The 20,403-nt window shown below is 32.1% G+C and overlaps 1 protein-coding gene and 1 long non-coding RNA gene across 4 annotated transcripts in view; one reads left to right on the top strand and one right to left on the bottom strand.

The window, feature by feature from the left end:
• Nucleotides 1–1,185: 1,185 nt before the first annotated feature.
• Nucleotides 1,186–12,828, bottom strand: LOC127733908 (uncharacterized). Its single transcript, XR_007997281.1, has 3 exons — nt 12,672–12,828; nt 4,464–4,577; nt 1,186–3,509 (listed from the first exon to the last, which is right to left on the bottom strand). It is a non-coding gene; the product is annotated as an uncharacterized LOC127733908 (long non-coding RNA).
• Nucleotides 12,829–12,961: 133 nt separating this feature from the next.
• The window catches only part of LOC127733860 (phospholipid-transporting ATPase ABCA1-like), a 90,020-nt gene continuing 82,578 nt past the window's right edge, over nt 12,962–20,403 (top strand). For all 3 annotated transcript variants that reach the window (XR_007997218.1, XM_052243291.1, XM_052243277.1), the window contains exons 1-2: nt 12,962–13,093; nt 18,596–18,692. Coding sequence is in view for 2 of the 3 variants with exons in the window: in XM_052243291.1 (XP_052099251.1) it covers nt 18,627–18,692 (66 nt within the window). In the remaining variant the exon portion in view is untranslated. The remainder of the gene's footprint in view (nt 13,094–18,595; nt 18,693–20,403) is intronic.

The raw sequence follows: 20,403 nt of genomic DNA, 5'->3' as shown, positions 1-20,403 counted from the left end.
TATTGATTCTGTCTCTTGTTCATAAAAAATCTTCTGTCAAAATTTCATAAAATTCAATAAAGGTTTGACAAAGTTATTGATGAATGAAAAACTTTAACCTTAGACCGAATCTTAATGTTAATTGTTAAAAGAAACTAAGTTAATTTATCAGTTAAATATGGAACAAGGAATGAGCTGTCAAATTGACAGCAAACTGGTTTTTCTGTATTTTGAGAGGCACGTTCAGGCTTTTTTTTACCTCCCACATTCTATGCCTATCTTCCAATCTATGAAGGACCATAAGTCCTAAACATCTTGACCACCCTTTTGTCTTCAGTAAAATCAAATTGAAATTTTCAGAGCATGGAAACGACATAAAGTGCAAATTTCCAATCTACCAAGGACCATTCCCCTGAACAGTTAAAAGTGAAAATCATCAATATTGAATTGACCTCCATTATGTCATCAGTAACAACATATTATAATTTGACAACCACTGGAAGAAGGGATCATAAGTTATTGAACGGAAACGACACAAAGTACCATTTCCCAATATATCAAGGATCATAACTCCTGAACAGTAAAAGTGAAAATTGTCAATATTGAATTTGACCCCCATTTTATCATTAGTATCAAAATATTAAAATTTGAAGAGCATTGGTTGAACAGTTCATAAGTTATAGCACAGAAACTGTTGGCAGCTGCCTGAAGTCTTGCCAGCCTGTCAGCTGCCCCTTCAAAAAACTCAGTTAAAAATGAAAAAAAAAAAAAAAAAAAAAATTTAAATTTGGCTCTGGATAATGTCTTTATGTCATAAAAAAGATTCTGTCCACATTTCATAAAAGTGTGACAAAGTAATTGATGTAAAAAAAAAGTTAACCACAGACTGAACCTAAGTGTTGATGCTACCACCCAAAGTATCTTGGATTGCTATGTCTCACTTTCACGCAGGCTCAACAAAAATGAATCTCTAATTACAGGGTCAATTAAAGAATTGGCAAATAGACTTTTAAGTCTTAAACATTTGCTTTAGGACTTCAAACTTCTTGCATTTCATGAGAAACAGCAAATTCTGTCAAAATAGCCACATCTTGGATCACGTTTTGGTTGACGTCTTATAACAAATATGTCAATGTGGGTTAGTCCTTGGCTCATTTCTAATTTTACCAAAAAGTAATATGGCCTTTTACATTAAGGTCCAATACATAAATTTCAACATGTTTATTACACATAATAACATCACAACTGACTTCATTGCACTAAGGTGTCCAGATTAGATTGCTCTATCCATTTATCAGTAGAACCATGGAAGTATTATATTGACAGGAACTCCAACAAACGGACATCAAACGTTTATAGTGCGATGCCGCAAATTAGTTAAGTATCTATTAATTGACTCGACATGTCATATCGCGATGCATGGGTTCAATAAATTTTTTGGAACTTCGTCTTTAATCGTAATTACGGAATATACCGAATAACCAAGTGTGTACTTAATTGTCAAGGAATTATGTCAATTTCTACGGGTTTTGATGCGTTAAAACAAATAAAGAGAAAGAAAAGAAAACCCTGCGACTGTTTTCTCAAAAAATCTGAAGGGTTAAAATACTCGCAAGTCATGAACATTTCAGTTTTAGTTACAATCAATTTTAATTGTAAGATTTTTATTCATGAGAGGTCCACTGCCTGAACATGCATATATACATGCTAGGCTTGAAATTCATCAATTTCTTGTAAAAAGTAAACGGAAAAGTTGTCCTCTGCAATTATTATCAGTGAAGATTACTGCTAACTTTGACAGATAATTTAATTAAGTGTTTACTGAATGTCAAATGCCAAAATATTTCATGAATTTTCAACAAAAACGTTAATATTTGATTCTGGGTTTGGGGTGTGTTTAAGGGCTTTTAGATCGGAAAAAAACTCATATTTTGGTAAAATGAAATAGAGCATGGGCAATCGTACCATATCTCTCTTTTTTATATTGGCTTGAATAACAATAAATTTCTTGTGTAAGGATAAAAAAGTTGCAATTTGCATCTATAATTGATGTTTACTGCTTTGACAAATATTTTGATTAATTGTTTACTGAATGTCCAATGGCAAATATTTCATGCATTTCAACAAAAAACAAAAACATGAATTGCTTAACATACGTCATGTACGTTGTAAGATGTTTTAGAACTTTTAAGCATTTTCACACACAAATAATTCTAATTTGGTTTCCATGATAAAATCTTAAGAACAAAACAATATTTTACTGCTTAGGACCCATCATAATGATCGTTCTTTAAATGCATCAAGACATATTTGAAGTTGAGCTATTCCTAAAAAAAATAAAATCAGTCAGACGTCAGAGCAATCTCGGACTAGGTTGAACGTTGTTTTTAATTTTTGAATTATATCATAACCTGATACATGCTATGTAGAGGTCAATACGTGCGTGTAATTATTAAACTCTATTAGTTTTTAAAACATATTCGATAAATACGTTTGATTACATTTTTCGACATTCATGAGACGATAGAGAAAACTATAAATATTTTTGTAACACTCAATAAAAATTCACAACCTTTAACTTGAAATTTGAGTCATCCTTCGCCATCCTCCACACTACACGTGCATCACATTATTTTCTGCAAACACCCTACTTCAGGTACATGTAATTTTTATTACCGGAGATTTCCCGATTTCCAAGTTCCAATGATTAAAACATATCAAATAAAACGAAAAGTTATCTTAACTTCTTTCCGAAAGCAGTTAATTTTCTTATGTCATTCTGTTAAATATGGACCGATTTTTAAATTATTTTCAGCTTCCCCCTTCATTAATTGAACGGGAACAGGTGTCATCATTCATGTGGCGATACACAAATAACCACGGGAGTTTCCATGTTTATTTACATTGGTAGGTTTATAAGACATTCAATAACAAATCATGTGATAAGATTGGTAGAACTAACATAATTTTGAAAGGCTTGAATAAGTTTACTATTTTTGCAATTCCAAGGGCCAAATAATGGCGCTTGTCATACCTCTTCTAGTTTTGCTTTAAATAAACTATATTACAAGAATAATCACATATATTTAAAAAAAAAATTATTACATATTCATAAAATATCTCTTCAATAGCAATTAATATTAAAAACATAACAAAAATACATTCTTAGTTACAATAAATGCATGCATGTTTCTGAAATTATAGACGTTATTACTAATTAATTACATTTTAATCCACTTCATTGTAAGAAGTCCAATATTTTAAAGTCTGCTTGTACGTAAGATAGATGGGTACATTATAAAATTTGCTATTTACTCATTTGTCAGCATGTACATTTATCATCTACAGATACTGATAAAGAAGTACTTTTCTTAAACCTTGATTGGCAAACGTCTTAAACATGTGATATGCAAGGCCCATGCGTTATAACTCCAATGTCCACTTGTCATGCTTTCAGTTCAAATTTCTAAATGAAGTGTTGTCTTGAATATCAAATTAACCTCCTAACCTTTACAGGACTGTAGAACTTTCTGCAAAAGAGAGAGACAGTTGAAAAGTTGTTGTTCAAAGTATTCTGAACTGTTTATAAATATCTTATTTGTTCTATTAATTGAAGTACTTGCATTTAAATATTGTTCAATTTTCTTTTGATTAGAAATTTGACCAAAGAATGACTTATTAAATCTAAAGTACAGCTGTATGGCCACTTTCCCCTGCATTTGTTTTACTCAGTCAAAGTCATGAAGAAGGAAAACCTAGTGAAATTTGAATATTCAAAAGTGCAAATAAAATATTTTAATAAATTGGCAACTTTTTCATGAATATTAATAAATTCAAAATGTTATTCAGCCTTGCACAAATATTCTGCAGAAAATTTTGATAGACAATTGCAATTTCATGTTTATTAAAATTTTCACTGATCATGTTGATGAATCCAAAATGAAAATGATGTAATTCTAGTTTGAATGCCTATATATACAGCTGATAAAACACTTTAATAATTTTTTATTAGGTTTTGAATGTCCTTACATTTCAATTGGAAGATCAACTTTTATAATTTGCCGAAATATTTTCAAAATTGTTTTTTGAGCCATCAATCTAAAGCATTTTAAACATGATTAAATGATTTCATACATACAACAGAATGTCAAAAAGCACTAAATTAATAAGATATGATAATGAGAGTAAAAATATCAATTAAACTTCCTTTATACGTGTTTTTGGATACCAATGATTCATGATTATATTTTATCATTAATTTCATTAAGAAAAATTTAAAAAGTTTAAAAGTGTATTTTGTTTAGTTTCCAAACAAAAACTTACTGTAATAACTTATTGAATTAGATAAACATGGTTTAAAATAAAACCAAAATGTATCTTAAGTATCATTCATGATGGCATTGAATATATTCCCAATTATGTCTCGGCTTTTTATATGTGTACTGTACTAAGACATTGTCACATATAGAAGGAGCGATTTTTACCTTTGATACTGCTCGTATATGATCACTATGTATAATATTCTTTTTTTCTTCCTTTGCTTTATTCTGAGCTTCAATGGCTAATTTCTGCATTGCCAACAAATACTGTAACCATACCTGTAAAAATATAATTACAACTGATTAGTATATCTGACCACTGAGTATCAAACCCACTAGAACATAATAACTGGAATGAGAAAAATACATTGATGCACAAGAAGAAGACATAAAAGACTTGGGCTGAATTCTGATAGTTCAACTGGACTACAAAAACTTTGGTCAGCTAAAATCTAGGGAAACAATATGGTTTTATTTCATTGGTACAATATGTCAGTATAAATTCCTGATCCATACATTACAACATATACATTTGCCCTAAGTAATAATCACAATAACAAGGATCTTTAAAATCAACCACGTCCCACTTTATAGGCACAAACTTTGCACTGTTTTACAGGTAACACATGCCTCATATAAAACGTACAACAATTTCCTGAGAACTCAAACTAGAGGCTCTCAAGAGCCTGTGTCGCTCACCGGTATCTACTGTGGTTTTGGAAATCATGTAAAATAAGGTTAAAATCAAAAGATACCCCAATAATGATTGAAGCCAAGTTTGGTTTAATTTGGCCCAGTAGTTAAATTAAAAGCAGAAGATCTTTGAAAAGATTTACAAAAATTACCAATAAATTGCAGAAAATCACTTTAAAGGACAATAACTCCATTAAGATGTCAATTGCCAATTGGTCATTTTAACTTATTTGTAGATCTTTCTTTGCTGTTTACAGTATATCTCAATCTATAATGATATTCAAGATAATTAACAAAAAATAAAAATTTCCTTTCCTCCGCTCCAAAATTTATTTCACCTAGGGCCTGTATAATGCTGAAAATGCCTTTAAATGTTTTTATTGAACACCCTTTAAAATAAATTGCTTCACAGAGCGCAGCTGGATACAACCGCAGAGGTCCAACCCTGAACAGTTGGGGCAAAAATGGACACAATATTTGTGCTTGACACATAATAGGTTTCTGACACAGAATAACTGTAGTCAAAGAACTTAGAATTGGTTATATGATTTGAATTTATATTCAATTTTTTGCTTTTGTGCAATACACTATGCTGTTGCTAATTGACCCCCCCCCCCCCTAAAAAAAAAAAAAAAAAAAAAATTTACCCCCCCCCTTTTTTTGGCAAAGTTTTTTGGAGTTTGCAACCATAATTACCCATTTAAATACATCATAAAAGTCTTAAAATAGAAAATGACATACATAATCATGGCTAAAATTAATATTCCTTAATCAACATTTTTAAATAGTAACTTCTAAAAATAAATTGACAGCTAATCACCTCAAGACAATACAACATTTCTTTATACATAATTTAAAAGCAGTGTAACACATGTGTAAGGGAGGTAACCCAAACATAACATTATACTTTTTTTTAATTGTCCATTAACCAGGAAACCCTTGTTTCCCCCCTTTTTGCCCCTAATTCCTAAACGGTTTGAGCCATAACCCCCCCAAAGCCAATCCTAACCATCCCTTTGTGGTATGGAAACTTGTGGTATAATTTCAGAGAGATCCATACACCGTTCCACAAGTTATTGTCTGGAAACTAGAAAAATGCTTATTTGGGCCCCTAATTCCTAAACTGTTAGGACTATAACCCCCCAAATCAATCCCAACCTTCCTTTTGTGGTTATAAACCTTGCTTTTAAATTTCATAGATTTCTATTTACATTTACTAAAGTTATTGTCCGGAAACCAAATGTCTTCGGATGACGCTGACGACGAGGACCACGTTGACGACATACCAATATACAAATATACCAATATATAAAAAATTTGGGCAGGGGTTCCCCTATGACCCCGACAGATCTGGGGGATATTCACCCAATATAAGTATGCTGAAAGAAAAGACATAATAATGGTTTATAGAAAAAGTAACACTGAATAATTCTGAAAATGGAACATATCAAGGAGAAATTATTAGCACCCCCCCTGAAAAAAAATCAAGTCATCCCATTGTAGTCTTACAATAGTTACTGAACACCCCTTATCATTATTTAAATTAGTTTTCAAGTTGAAACCATTTGAAATTGTTTTTTTTACATTTTTCCATAGACTTCTATAGTAAACCCCTATGATCTATTTTTACCAATGGGGACCATGTTGGTTGTAGGGCAGGGTCATCGGATATATTTTTCAATCAAGATACTCTAATAATAATTGTGGCTAAGTTTAATTCCATTTGGCCAACTAGATTAAGAGGAGAAGATTTTTGTAAAAGATTTTGTGAAAAATAGTGAAAAATTGACTTTAAAGGGCAATAACTCCTTAAGGGGTCAGTTGACAATTTATGGTAATGTTGACCTGATGAACATTTAATCCCGTTAGATTTGCTCTAACTGCTTTAGTTTTAGAGATATAAGCCAAAGACTGCATTTTACCTCTATGTTCAATGTTTAGCCATGGCGACCATCTTGGTAGGTGCTAAGGTGGGAGCGGTCATCGGATACATTTTTAAAACTAGATACCCTAAGGATGATTTAGGCCAAGTATGGTTTAACTTGGCCCAGTAATTTCAGGAGAAGATTTTTGTAAAAGATTACAAAAATTTACAAAAAATTGACTTTAAAGGGCAATAACTCCTTAAGGGGTCAATTGACAATTTTGGTCATGTTTGACTTATTTGTAGATCTTACTTTGCTGAACATTTTTGCTGTTTACAGTTTATTTTTGTCTATTATAATATTCAAGACAATAACCAAAAACTGAAAAAAATTCCTTAAATTACCAATTCAGGGGCAGCAACCCAACAACAGTTGTCTGATTTGTCTGAAAATTTCAGGGCAGATAGATCTTGACCTGATGAACAGTTTTACACCATGTCAGATTTGCTCTAAATGCTTTAGTTTCAGAGATATAAGCCAAAAAATGCATTTTACCCCCCATGTTCTATTTTAAGCCATGGTGGCCATCTTGGTTGGTGGGCAGGGTCATCAGATACATTTTTTAAACTAGATACCCTAAGGATGATTTAGGCCAAATTTGGTTTAACTTGGCCCAGTAATTTCAGAGGAGAAGATTTTTGTAAAAGATAACAAAAATTTACGAAAAATTGTGAAAATTTGACTTCAAAGGGTAATAATTCTTTAAGGGGTCAATTGACAATTTTGGTCATGTTGACTTATTTGTATATCTTACTTTGCTGAACATTTTTGCTGTTAACAGTTCCTGGCATTCTGTTATGAAGGAAAAGGGGGGAGGAAACGCTGCTCTATCAAGTTGTCTCCCCTTTCACTCCAAAACGTTAATAACTAGACATCTCTATCTATTATAATATTCAAGATAATAACCATAAACTGTTAATACAGAGATATGTCTCGCCTATTTGTTATTTTGATAATGCAAATGTTGAAATTAAAATAGCAATACTTTAACATGTAAGTTATGCAAATATTCAAAGTCAATGGACCATGACTAAAGGTACAGGGCTAAACAATCTCCATGGAAATGAGATGTGCCAATGCTAATACAACTGCAAACCAAATACCATTGACTTTTCATAAGTTGTTCCCTTTAAACAAACTTAACACAAACATTAACTTGTAAACTATGTAAAAGTTTCGAAGTCAATGAACCATAATTAGGGGGTGGGGTTATATAATCTCCATGGAAATGAAACTTGCAAAAATATCATTGTCTTAAAATTATTGGTTCATCTTAAACTGACCTAATCACAAACTAATACATGTAAACTAAGCAAAGTTTCAAAGTCAATAGACCATGATTGAGGGGTAAGGACCAAATATTCTCCATGGAAATGAGATGTGCTGAAGCTTATACAACTGCATACCAATTATCATTGACCTACCACTAGTGGTTCCCCATAAACTGACCTAATCACAAACTAATACATGTAAACTAAGCAAAGTTTAAAAAATCAATAGACCTTGACTGAGGGGGTGGGGCCAAATAATCTCCATGGTAATGAGATGTGCCAATGCTAATACAACTGCATACCAAATATCATTGACCTACCACTAGTGGTTCACCATGAACTAGACCTAATCACAAAACTAATTTCCTTGAAATTACCAATTTAGGGGCAGCAACCCAACAATGGGATGTCTGATTCGTCTGAAAATTACTGGGCAGATAGATCTTGACCTGATGAACATTTTTACCCATGTCAGATTTGCTCTAAACGCTTTAGTTTCAGAGATATAAGCCAAAAACTGCATTTTACCCCTATGTTCTATTTTTAGCCATGGCAGCCATCTTGATTGGTGGGTGGGGTCATTGGATACATTTTTTAAACTAGATACCCTAAGGATGATTTAGGCCAAGTTTGGTTTAATTTGGCTCAGTTGTTTCAGAGAAGATTTTTGTAAAAGTTAACGACGACGACGGAGACGACAGACGCTAAGTGATGAAAAAGCTCACTTGACCCTTTGGGTCAGGTGAGCTAAAAAATATGAACCTGAGAACCAATAGAGAATACCCCAAAACTCTATCTTATATGGAGCTATACTGCATTTATAGATAATAGAGTCTATAATTTTGAGATATATATATGTCATTTTTACTCAATAAAAGTACAATTTAACTTTAGAAATTCGATTTATGAGTCTTGTATGCAAGTTCCTTGTATAACAATTCAAACTAAAGGTAGATAACTCTATCTAAATAAAATTATAAAAAGTATTGACAAATAAGTTTCTTTAAAACAATTGAAATTATGAAAAGTTAAGACATTATTTGGAAAACATTTATTTTCCATAGAATCACCTGAATGTTGTTAATAAATAAGAATTTTTTTTAATGTAATTAGTTATGATTCATTAAGAAGGTTAAAGTTTCAAGATCCGAGTTCATTTTATTGTTTCTTATGTTATAAAATTGAGAATGGAAATGGGGAATATGTCAAAGAGACAACAACCAGACCAAAGAGAAGACAACAGCTGAAGGCCACCAATGGGTCTTCAATGCAGCGAGAAAATCCCGCACCCGGAGGTGGTCCTCAGCTGGCCCCTAAATAAAATTGTGTACTAGTTCAGTGAAAATGGATGTCACACTAAACTCCAAAACATATAAATGAACTAAAATTAAATAAATGTGGATTGTGTCCACAGATGATGCCCCCGCTTGCATATCATATAGTTATAAAGGGACATAACTGAAGAACGGTAAAAGTGACGCTACCCAAATTTGAACTTGATCTGAGTTTTTTGGTAATAAGCATTGTGTGTAAGTCTCATAAGATTTGGTTGAGGCTAACTTAAGAAGAGAACAGAAACGAAAAAAATCAGCAATTTTTCTATTTGTAAACATGCATAACTCTAGAACGGTTGTGTATAAGTTTTATAAAATTTGGTTGAGACAAACTAAAGTTAGAGAACGGAAACGAAAAATTCAGCAATTTTTATGTTTATAAAGGGACATAACTCCAGAATGGTAAAAGTGGCGCCACCGAATTTCCTACGTAATCTGTATTATGTAGTAATAAGCATTGTGTATAAGTTTCATAACATTTGGTTGAGGCAAACTAAAGTTAGAGAACGGAAAACAATATTTGTACTTGATCTTAGTTTTGTGGTAATGAGTATTGTGTATAGGTTTCATAATGTTTGGTTGGGGCAAACTTAAGTTACAGAATGGAAACTAAAAATTTTGCAATTTTTCGATTTATAAAGGGGCATAACTCAATAATGGTTAAAGTGACACTACCCAAATTCAACTTGATCTGTGTTTTATCAGTGGAAGGCAAAATAAACACTGAATTGTATAAAGCATTGATCGTAGTTGATTTAACTATAATCATGGACAAAGGAAGATCACTCCAATTTTTAAAAATTACTTGAATGACATTGATATTTTTTGAAAAAAAATGAAAAATTTAGCAATTTTCCATTTGTAAAGGGGCATAACTCTAGAACAGTAAAAGTGACGCCCCCAAAATTCAAACTTGATCTGTGTATTGTGGTAATGAGCATTGTGTATAAGTTTCATAACATTCATAACATTTGGATGAGGCAAACTGAAGTTAGAGAACAGAAACCAATTTTGGGACGCACGGACGGAGGGACAAGGGTAAAACTTTATTGCCCCCTCCGCTTCGGCGGGGGCATAAAAAAAAAAGACTAACAAAGGCCAGAGGCTCCTGACTTGGGACAGGCGCAAAAATGTTCATTTTGTCAAATGGTGTATAGTCTTTTTATTAACAAAAGCAGTATTACACCATATTAAATAGAGTTTTCAGGTAAAATCTATGGGTTCTCTGAAAATTGTTGTACCCTTCCCTCATAGAAGAATCTAAGAGTTAGACCAGAGACATATAAATTCAGATTCTTTATTTTCCTATATTAATCACAGGGCCCTTTCAGGTATTGACACAATCATTCACACTTTCATACCAACCTTTTTCATTTCACTCACTCTGATTATGTTAATTAGATACTGTAATGTAGAACATACATAAAACTTCATCATATAAAATGTTTAGGTCCAATTCATGAATAAAGATAGATAACTCTGATTGTTATAATTAACATTTTCTTTTTTACCAAGTAGATAATCATAATAATTCAGTACAATCATGCTGTTTTCTTTCAGCAAAATTCAGCTTTAAAAACTCACACAATAAAGATAATCAAAGAGCTGATAGCTCTGAGGTGGAAGAAGATACATGAAAGGATAATTTGAATTACAATGAAAGCAGACCACACCAATCCAGCCTGCTATGTGCTGTGTTGCTTTCAACATATTTTTTTCTTCCAAAAATAATACACTTACTCATGTCTCCACCAAAACAGATTCAACTAAACATAAAAATATCCTAATATTGTTAATTCATATTAAATTTTCTATAACTCTATACATTGCAACTCAATCAACTTGAGGGAAGTAAATATACCAAGAATTGATTAGGATTCACTTGAAAGTTTTTCTGTCAACGGTTGTTATTCACTTTAGGCATTCCGGCTACCTTTGTCAAAAAAACCTGGCCACCATGATTTTAAAAAGTGTGCTGAATAAATAAATTATGAATAGGTATAGCTGTTCACAGTTACTTGTATTTTTGTTTCATTACAAACATATTTTAAAAAGTGCTTCCTATATCCAATGTAGATTTTGAAAGTTGGCAGGTAATTTTACACAAGTTTCTAACTAATCCAACAATCAATCATGAACTGTTATAGTTGTTATCATATAAGAAAGCAGTTAAAAATCCTTCATTTTCATTAACTGATTTTTTTATGTTTGTTTTGCTGTTTCTAATTGTCCCTTGTCAGGGGTTGGATTTGGAGCACTTGTTAACATTTTAAACCAAGTCTTTTTCTGTAATAGCTTGTCCCAAGTCAGGAACCTGCAATAATTTTGACACTAGTGGTTCCCCATAAACTGACTAAATCACAAACAAATACATGTAAACTAAGTAAAAGTTTCAAAGTCTGTAGTAACCAATAAAAGTGCACTGCAAAATCCAGTTAAGGTTTTTATTTACCAAAAGATAAAATGCATTTGAATTATATTTATCTAGGGCATGCTATGCCTTTAAACTTTTCCAGATACACAGGTTTGTGTGTACTCGAGTAAATTTTCAGGTGGAAACAGTGTTTTAAACTATAAGGTCCACAGGAACCTTAATGAATCCGGGTCCATTTGCCCTAGTACCTGTTTGCCGTGTTTTCTGTATGTATTTTTTTTATTCATTTTAACAATTTCAGAACAACCATTAACAGTAATAACATGATCCAACTCAACTTAAGTCATTTGCATCACACACCCAAAATTGAAATACTCTGTATAAAAAAATACTAAAAGGACACAATCACACAGCCATTCACTCTACATTTCTACATCATGATTTACTAAATTAAACAAATTTGAGATCAAAGAAGCCAAGCTGTGAAAAAAATTTCACTTTCAGGTCTTACAATTCGTACTTCATTGTTTTCACTTATTCCAAGCTGACTTCTTTATTTAAAACTAGAGATTCCCAAGTCTTTTTCTGTAAGTGTCGCTCACCTGATTCTACTTTGGTTTTGGAAATCATGTAAAAATAGATTAGAATCATAACAGATACCCTAATAATGATTGAGTCCAAATTTGGTTTAATATTGGCCCCATTATTTAATCAAAAGCAGAAGACTTTTATAAAATTTACTTAAACTCGTATAATTATATGTCCTAGACTCCTACCAATGTTAACACTTTCTTCTGTTTTACTTTTGTTTTCTTAATTTGTCTGTGGAGAGCAGAGTTCAGCTTTGTTTTCTGAAATTTTGGTGTAGTTGTGGTCATATTTTTGTCTTATGTTTCTGTTCGACTTTTAAATCGGAATTCGCGGTAAAGTGTATAAAGAACGGTACCAAGGTAGGATATATCCATTCACGGAATTATTGTTGCGTAAACATTATTTTCGAGCTTCTCGATGTTCAAGGTTAAAATTTACCTCAAAGTCCTCATGTTCTAATTCCGAACATCTGCGTGTTTGAAGTTTCCGGTTCATTGAATAGGTAGAACTAAAATTTTTGATTGTAATCATCATCATATATACATGTATACATGTGATTTTGAAAGAAAAACCAAACGAATGGCATTATGGATTTGTGAATAGATAGGTAAGCAAATGATAGATACATGTAGATATTAATTAGGAATAATTTGTGAGTAACAGAAAATCTGTTTAACAAACTTTCAAAATGATTATCCTTAAAGGTGCAATGTTTTGCATTGCATAATCAACTTTTCAGTTTAATGAAAATGCGTGAGACTTGGCAGCCCTGCTAAAGAAAGATTTCACACTTAATAGATAGCTTGCCATGTTTGTGTAGTTGACCATAAAGTATGGTAATTTTGATTGGAAGCAAGACAACTTGCCCCACACCAAATCGCCCCACTTTTTAAAAAATCGCCCCACTTCCTAAAAAATTGCTCCACTCTGGTTTACTAACTCGCCCCACTTATGACAAAGGATAAAATCACGATAATATATAATGAAGGTCTGCCAACTCGCCCCACTTATGAAAACTTAACTACACAGAATAAAACAAATCACTTGTGATACTAATAAAAATCGAAAATTGAATATATGATTATGATTGAAATTAAATGATGCTTCATTTCTTAAAATAAGATTGTAGATACATTATTTATTATTATGTAATTTTAGTATTTATTGGAGAATAACTTTATATTATTATTATTATAAACACCCATGATTCTTGAATTATCTAGTAAAACAGTGATTACATTCCAGAAAACAAATGTCATAAACAGTTACATAGTCAATAACATCGTACATCACAGAAATGCTGATACTTACTTCTTTCTGCATTATTTCAATCAAAAGAAAAGAGTTAAAAAAACAAGATGCATTTCTAAAGTTTTCATCAGTATTCATTTAATTTATCATGTTCATAAGTGGGGCGAGTTGGTAGACCTTAATTCAGTACAGTTTTTAAAATTCTTTTATTCATTAGTTGGGCGAGTTGGCAGACTTTTATTCAATGGGATTAAACTCCTTTTTCTAAGTGAGGTGAGTTGTTAGTCATTAATGCAGTAAGATGTTATTGGTTTTTGTGGAGTCTTTGACTTTAGTCGAAAAAGCGAGACATAGTGATCCTACATTCCGTCGGCGGCGTCCACAAATATTCACTCTGTGATTTTTGAAATTTTAATAACTTTCTTAAACTATCCTGGATTTCTACCAAACTTGGACAGTAGCTTGTTTATGATCATAAGATAGTATCCAGAAGTAAATTTTGTAAAAATAAAATTCCTGTTTTTCCGTATTTTACTTGTAAATGGACTTAGTTTTTCTGCTGGGAAACATTACATTCACTCTGTGGTTAAAGTTTTTAAAATTTTAATAACTTTCTTAAACTATCCTGGATTTTTACCAAACTTGGACAGAAGCTTGTTTATGATCATAAGATAGTATCCAGAAGTAAATTTGTTCAAAACAAAATTTCATTTTTTTCGTATTTTACTTATAAATGGACTTAGTTTTTCCGCCAGGAAACAATACACTGTGGTTAAAGTTTTTTAAATTTTAATAACTTTCTTAAACTATCCTGGATTTGTACCAAACTTGGACAGAAGCGTGTTTATGATCAAAAGCTAGTATCTAGAAGGAAATTTTGTTAAAATTTTGTACCTGTTTATCTGTATTTTACTTATAAATGGACTTAGTTTTTCTTCCAGTTAACATTAAATACAGTCTGCAGTTAAAGTTTTTAAAACATTTATTAGATTCATAAACTATCCTGGATTTATACCAAACTTTGACAGAAGCTTCTTACAATCAAAAGATAGTATCTAAAGGAATATTTTTATTGATTTTTTTCCTCATTTTTGTTGAGCCTGCGATTAACAGCAAAAGTAGGTGGAACCCTTACGAATTTTTTATAAGTGGGGCGAGTTGGCAGGACTAAATTCCACTGGATTTAATATTTTTCATAAGTGGGGCTAGTTCGCAGACCTTTATTCTGTGGGATTTTAACCTTTTAAATAAATGGGACGAGTTGGCTGACCTATATTCAGTGGTAAACAAGAGTGGGACAATTTTTTTAGAAAGTGGGGCTAGTTGGTGAAAAAGTGGGGCGATTTGGCAGTGGGGCGAGTTGTCATGGTTTCTTTTGATTGGACCATTTTTATACGACCGCAAAAAAATTTTTGTGGTCGTATATTGGTATGACGTTGGCGTCGTCGTCGTCGTCGTCGTCGTCGTCGTCGTCGTCGTCGTCCGGCGTCGTCGTCCGAATACACATTAGTTTTCGCACTCTAACTTTAGTTTAAGTGAATGGATCTCAATGAAATTTTACCATAAGGTTCAATACCACAAAAGGAAGGTGGGGATTGATTTTGGGGGTTATGGTACTAACAGTTAAGGAATTAGGGGCCAAAAGGGGCCAAAAATAAGCATTTTTGTAACTTCCAGACATAACTTGTGTGTAAGTGTATGGATCTCTCTGACATTGTACCACAAGGTTCCATATCACAAAGGGAATGCTGGGATTGATTTTGGGGGTAATTGCCTCCAAATTTTAGGAATTGGGGGCCAAAAAGGGGCAAAAAACAAGCATTTTTCTAGTTTCATGACAATATCTTGTTTGTAAGTGTATGGATCTTTCTGAAATTGTACTACAAGGTTCCATATCACAAAGGGAATACTGGGATTGATTTTTGGGGTAATTTCCTCCAAATTTTAGGAATTAGGGGCAAAAAAGGGGCAAAAAAAAAAGCATTTTTCTAGTTTCATGACAATAACTTGTTTGTAAGTGTATGGATCTTTATGAAATTGTACTACAAGGTTCCATATCACAAAGGGAAGGCTGGGATTGATTTTGGGGGTTTTCCCTCAAAATTTTAGTAATTAGGGGCCATAAAAGGGCAAAAAAAACATGCATTTTTCTAGTTTCAGGACAATAACTTGTGTGTAAGTCTATGGATCTTTACGAAATTGTACTGCAAGGTTCCATATCACAAAGGGAAAGCTGGAATTGAGTTTGGGGGTAATTGCCCTAAACGTTTAGGAATTTGGGGCCAAAAAGGGGCCAAAAAACAAGCATTTTTCTAGTTTCCAGACAATAACTTGTGTTCAAGTGTATGAATCTCTCTGAAATTGTACTGCAAGGTACCATACCACAAAGGGAAAGCTGGGATTGAGTTTGGGGGTGATGAATCATAAGGGGGTTCAAAAAATTGGGGGGGGGGGGGGATTTTTTTTTCCTTTTTTTTCTTTAACATTTTCCATTTTAAATTGGTTATTTCTGATTTATATATAAAAGCAAATAATAATGATATGGTTTGAATAGGCATACATGTGAACCTCCCGACGGGAGTACAATAATCCCGTTTTCAGGGGTCTCCTCCCGACCTCCCGTTGAAGAGGAAAAAATCCCGTGTATGAAATTTTTCATGAATGAAAAATTTCTGCCCAACATATCATCTCAGGCATCTGGTGTAACTGACATTACCTGAAGTTATATTTTACCTGTAAATCAATTAACATGCATAATTATATGGCTTCACTTGTCAGCTTGGGTGTCAAACATACAGGTAATCAACGATTTTTACCTCAGGCTAACTGCCGTTGTGTAACAAAAACTGTGTATTTATTGGGTTACTTCCCTTGATTTATCCTGTTTTAAGTTACTTTCCTTTTAATAATGAAAATTTTTAAAAGAATATAAATAAAATATAAATTGAACAAATAATCATAAAAGGATGGTTATTAAATGATTTTAAATGTCTTAGGACAAATAAAAAAATAATAATTTGAAAATTATTTGAGGATTCTAGACTTCCTTTCAAGGCTTAAATTGAAATTTATATAATAACTATGACCCTAATTTTACAGATAAAATGATTTTTTGAGTTTGCAAATAAAAACTATTTGCTAGAGAAAAAATAAAAAATAAAAACTATTTGCAGATAGCTAAACAAATGTTCTGGTTGCAATGATTGTTTTATAGAATATGAAGTAAAAAATTTAAAGAACATACTGGAAAAATACAATGTTAGATTGAACATGTAGAATATAAAGATGGAGAAACTTTATAAGTACAAGGGTACTATAAACATAATAAATTGGATGGAAAGTTGAAGAAAACACACTTTAAAAGACCATTTTTACAGCACACGGTTACATTTACAACAAAATTAATGTCGATTAAAAACCTCCTGATCTGAGTCCTAATCTCCTGACCAAAATTTCCCAATCTCCTGATCTGAGTTTCACAGTCCATCACATGTATGAATAGGTAAATTGAAAATTTTTAAGTTCTTAGACCACTTTCATTCTGTGTCAGAAACCTATGCTGTGTCAAATATTTAATTACAATCCAAATTCAGTGCTGTATCAAGCTTGAATGTTGTGTCCATACTTGCCCCAACTGTTCAGGGTTCGACCTCTGCGGTCGTATCAAGCTGCGCCCCAGCGGAGCATTTTATTCAGGAGTTATTGCACTTTCATTATTTTTTGGAGTATTGTAACAGTGACAACTAGTGAACGAAACTCCTCTGAGGTTATTAACAGAAAGCTCTCATACTTCTGATTGTTGGCCATTATGTGTTGTTTAGAAAAGAAGTTTACTACATGTAGAGACGCAGAGTCTGAAATACAAATAGCATATTCAAACTCATAAGTCCATGACAAACTGACAACACCATGGCAAAATTCAAAAAAACTACCAAAATACTAGTCTTGAAAGACTAATATATTAACTTATTCATACTTATAAAACAGGTTGGGAGATTCTCATAGATAGGTATTATAAATGGACTACATTTCCTGTTTGAATTGTTTTACACTAGTCATTTTGGGGCCCTTTAATTTATAGCTTGCTGTTCAGTGTGAGCCAAGACTCTGTGTTGAAGGCTGTACTTTGACCTATAATTGTTTACTTTTACACATTGTGACTTAGATGGAGAGTTGTCTCATTGGCACTCACACCACATTTTCTTATTTCTATATAACCATGATAACACTCCAAAGCAGATATCAATTTACAGTGATTCAATTGAACTTTGGAAATTCAACATTTTATCCAAAGACACTGTGACTGAAATATCTCAGCTCAATGAAAAAGACAGGGTTCCAATACATGAATATATGGGAAAATGGCACAGGGCTCCTGTTAAAAAAGGCAGACACTGCACCCTCTGAAAATGGTCAAACTGTAAAACATTTTTTATGTACTATTCAGTTTTTCAAGTTCTAAATCATCCAGAGTTTAGAAAAGTGGTGAGTAATTTAACTCTCGGTTAATGTCTTATAATCAGGGAAATTACTCACCTTATCAGTATTTGTCGTTACTCCTAGTCAAGAGAAACATTTTGTCAATACTGTTCAAGGTTTTAAGAGGTCCCTTGCATGGCCATGACAGCTGGGGAAAAAATCTAGTAGAACAGTTATAAATCTCCAGTATTGATGAAGTAAAAAAAAACAAAATTGCATGTACATATGTATGGTGAATTTGGATTCCAAAAAGATTTAAAGTGTTGTTGAAATAGGCAGTTTTCAATTATGACCTGGAACATAATCTGTAAATGCAGCTGTATCAAAACATTGACTCTTTAATACTTGACATATATATATATATATGTAAATATTTTAGATGATCCTAGAAATAAAACAATAGTTTAAAGATGGGGTTTGGAACACAACTTAAAATACTCCTATGGAAGAACTTCACTATAAGAAAAAGACAGAAGGTAAGTTTCTTTCCTTTTTATTCAATATTGGAACTAACACATTTCTTGCATGAGAGAGAAAACAAGGATTGCTATTTAAAGTTTACAGATAAGTACATTTACATTAAAGTGCTTATTTCATGATGTACATGTAACTTAAAACTTTCATGGTTAAACATTGGAAATTAAAAATGTTAAATTTCTCATCTTTACAATGATCTATGGAGCCTAATTTACAACTGCCAAACTTTTGAGGCTAGGATTTCTTGTACTAAATCCCAAAGAACTTTGAGCATGTTGAGGCTGAATATTTTTCTAATAACTTTTTCACTGATTTCAAATCCTTTCAAATTTTCATGTTTTCATTTCCCAAATCATACAGTAGTACACACCACTCACTCAATTTTGTCCTATGACATACATCCTTGATTTGTGAATTACAGAGGATAGCCATTACAGGGAAAGATTTTTCCATGTTTTTTCATATTTATAAGTAGAAATTAACTGCTAAAGTTGGCAGTATGATAACATGTAGATTTTACATCCAAAAGACATAATAAATCCAATTTTGACCAAAATAATGTAACAAACACTGCATGTTACAATTATTCAATAAAGCTTACTTCAAAAAGGTAAACTATCAGCCTAATATTATATTTTTTTTCAACTTACTGATACATTGGAATGGTTGATAAAAATATTGATCTACATTTATATTATTTTCATTGTTTTATGTAGTTTTTTTAAACAGCAAATATTTACTGAAATTATATAACATTTTTTGTATAAAGAGAGTGTATGTGTCAGTAGAAAATTTACAAGTTTCTCAACTTTCTGTCAGAATCAGTTGGTAAGCCCCATGGTTGTTTTCCCAATAGATGAATCTGCAAGTACATGTGCATGCATATACATGTATGTAACTGTCAAGACTCTGTATGTGCACCAATCAACATTTGTGTTAATTTGTATGTGTAGGAAAATGTAACTTAAAGGAAGGAAGGGATAAAAGGTTGATGTCCATGAGACGAAAATCTCTTAAATTATCAGGAAATTAACTTATATCAAAAGAACAGAGCTTTTATTGGACATTGTTCTTCATCTTGACAACAATGATTGGAAGAGAACTCTCTCCTTACAACATGACAACAATGACTGGAAGAAAACTCTCTCCTTACAACACAATCAGGATAATTGACTTCAGCAGTATTCTTTGATACCTTGGTGACTTCTCCATCTTTGAAGTGTTTTACCCTGATGATGTAATTTTCCTAGAATTAACAAATACATGTATCAAGGCTGACATGTTTCCTTAAGCACAACAATTTCCCTTTGTATTTTTTTTTTATCAGAATGTTCAAGCATGTCATTAGAGGAAATTTATGAGGAAGTTTACAGAAAAAAATTACAAAAACACAATACATGTATAATTTTTATTTTCTTCTTTACTACACATGTACTAGTTACATGTTATACATTTTGCTTCCATTATTGAAGATCTATATTATTCTAAACATCAATATTAAAGATCTCCTACATTTCATATATTATCTCCATATAATACTCTAGTGTTTTTCTTATATAATCCTAATAATTTTTGTTATAAAAATGAGGAGATCAGTATGATTGCCAATGAGACAACTATCCACCACAGATACCTATTAAAGCAACTATAGGTCACCATTAAGTATCAACAATGTGCAAAACTTAAATAGGTAATGTTTACATAAAAGAC

This window comes from Mytilus californianus, unplaced genomic scaffold (assembly GCF_021869535.1).
Source record: "Mytilus californianus isolate M0D057914Y unplaced genomic scaffold, xbMytCali1.0.p SCAF_1, whole genome shotgun sequence".
NCBI lineage: Eukaryota > Metazoa > Mollusca > Bivalvia > Mytilida > Mytilidae > Mytilus > Mytilus californianus.
The sequence above is the reverse complement of the archived record's forward strand: the minus strand, read 5'-3'. Positions and strand labels throughout refer to the sequence as shown.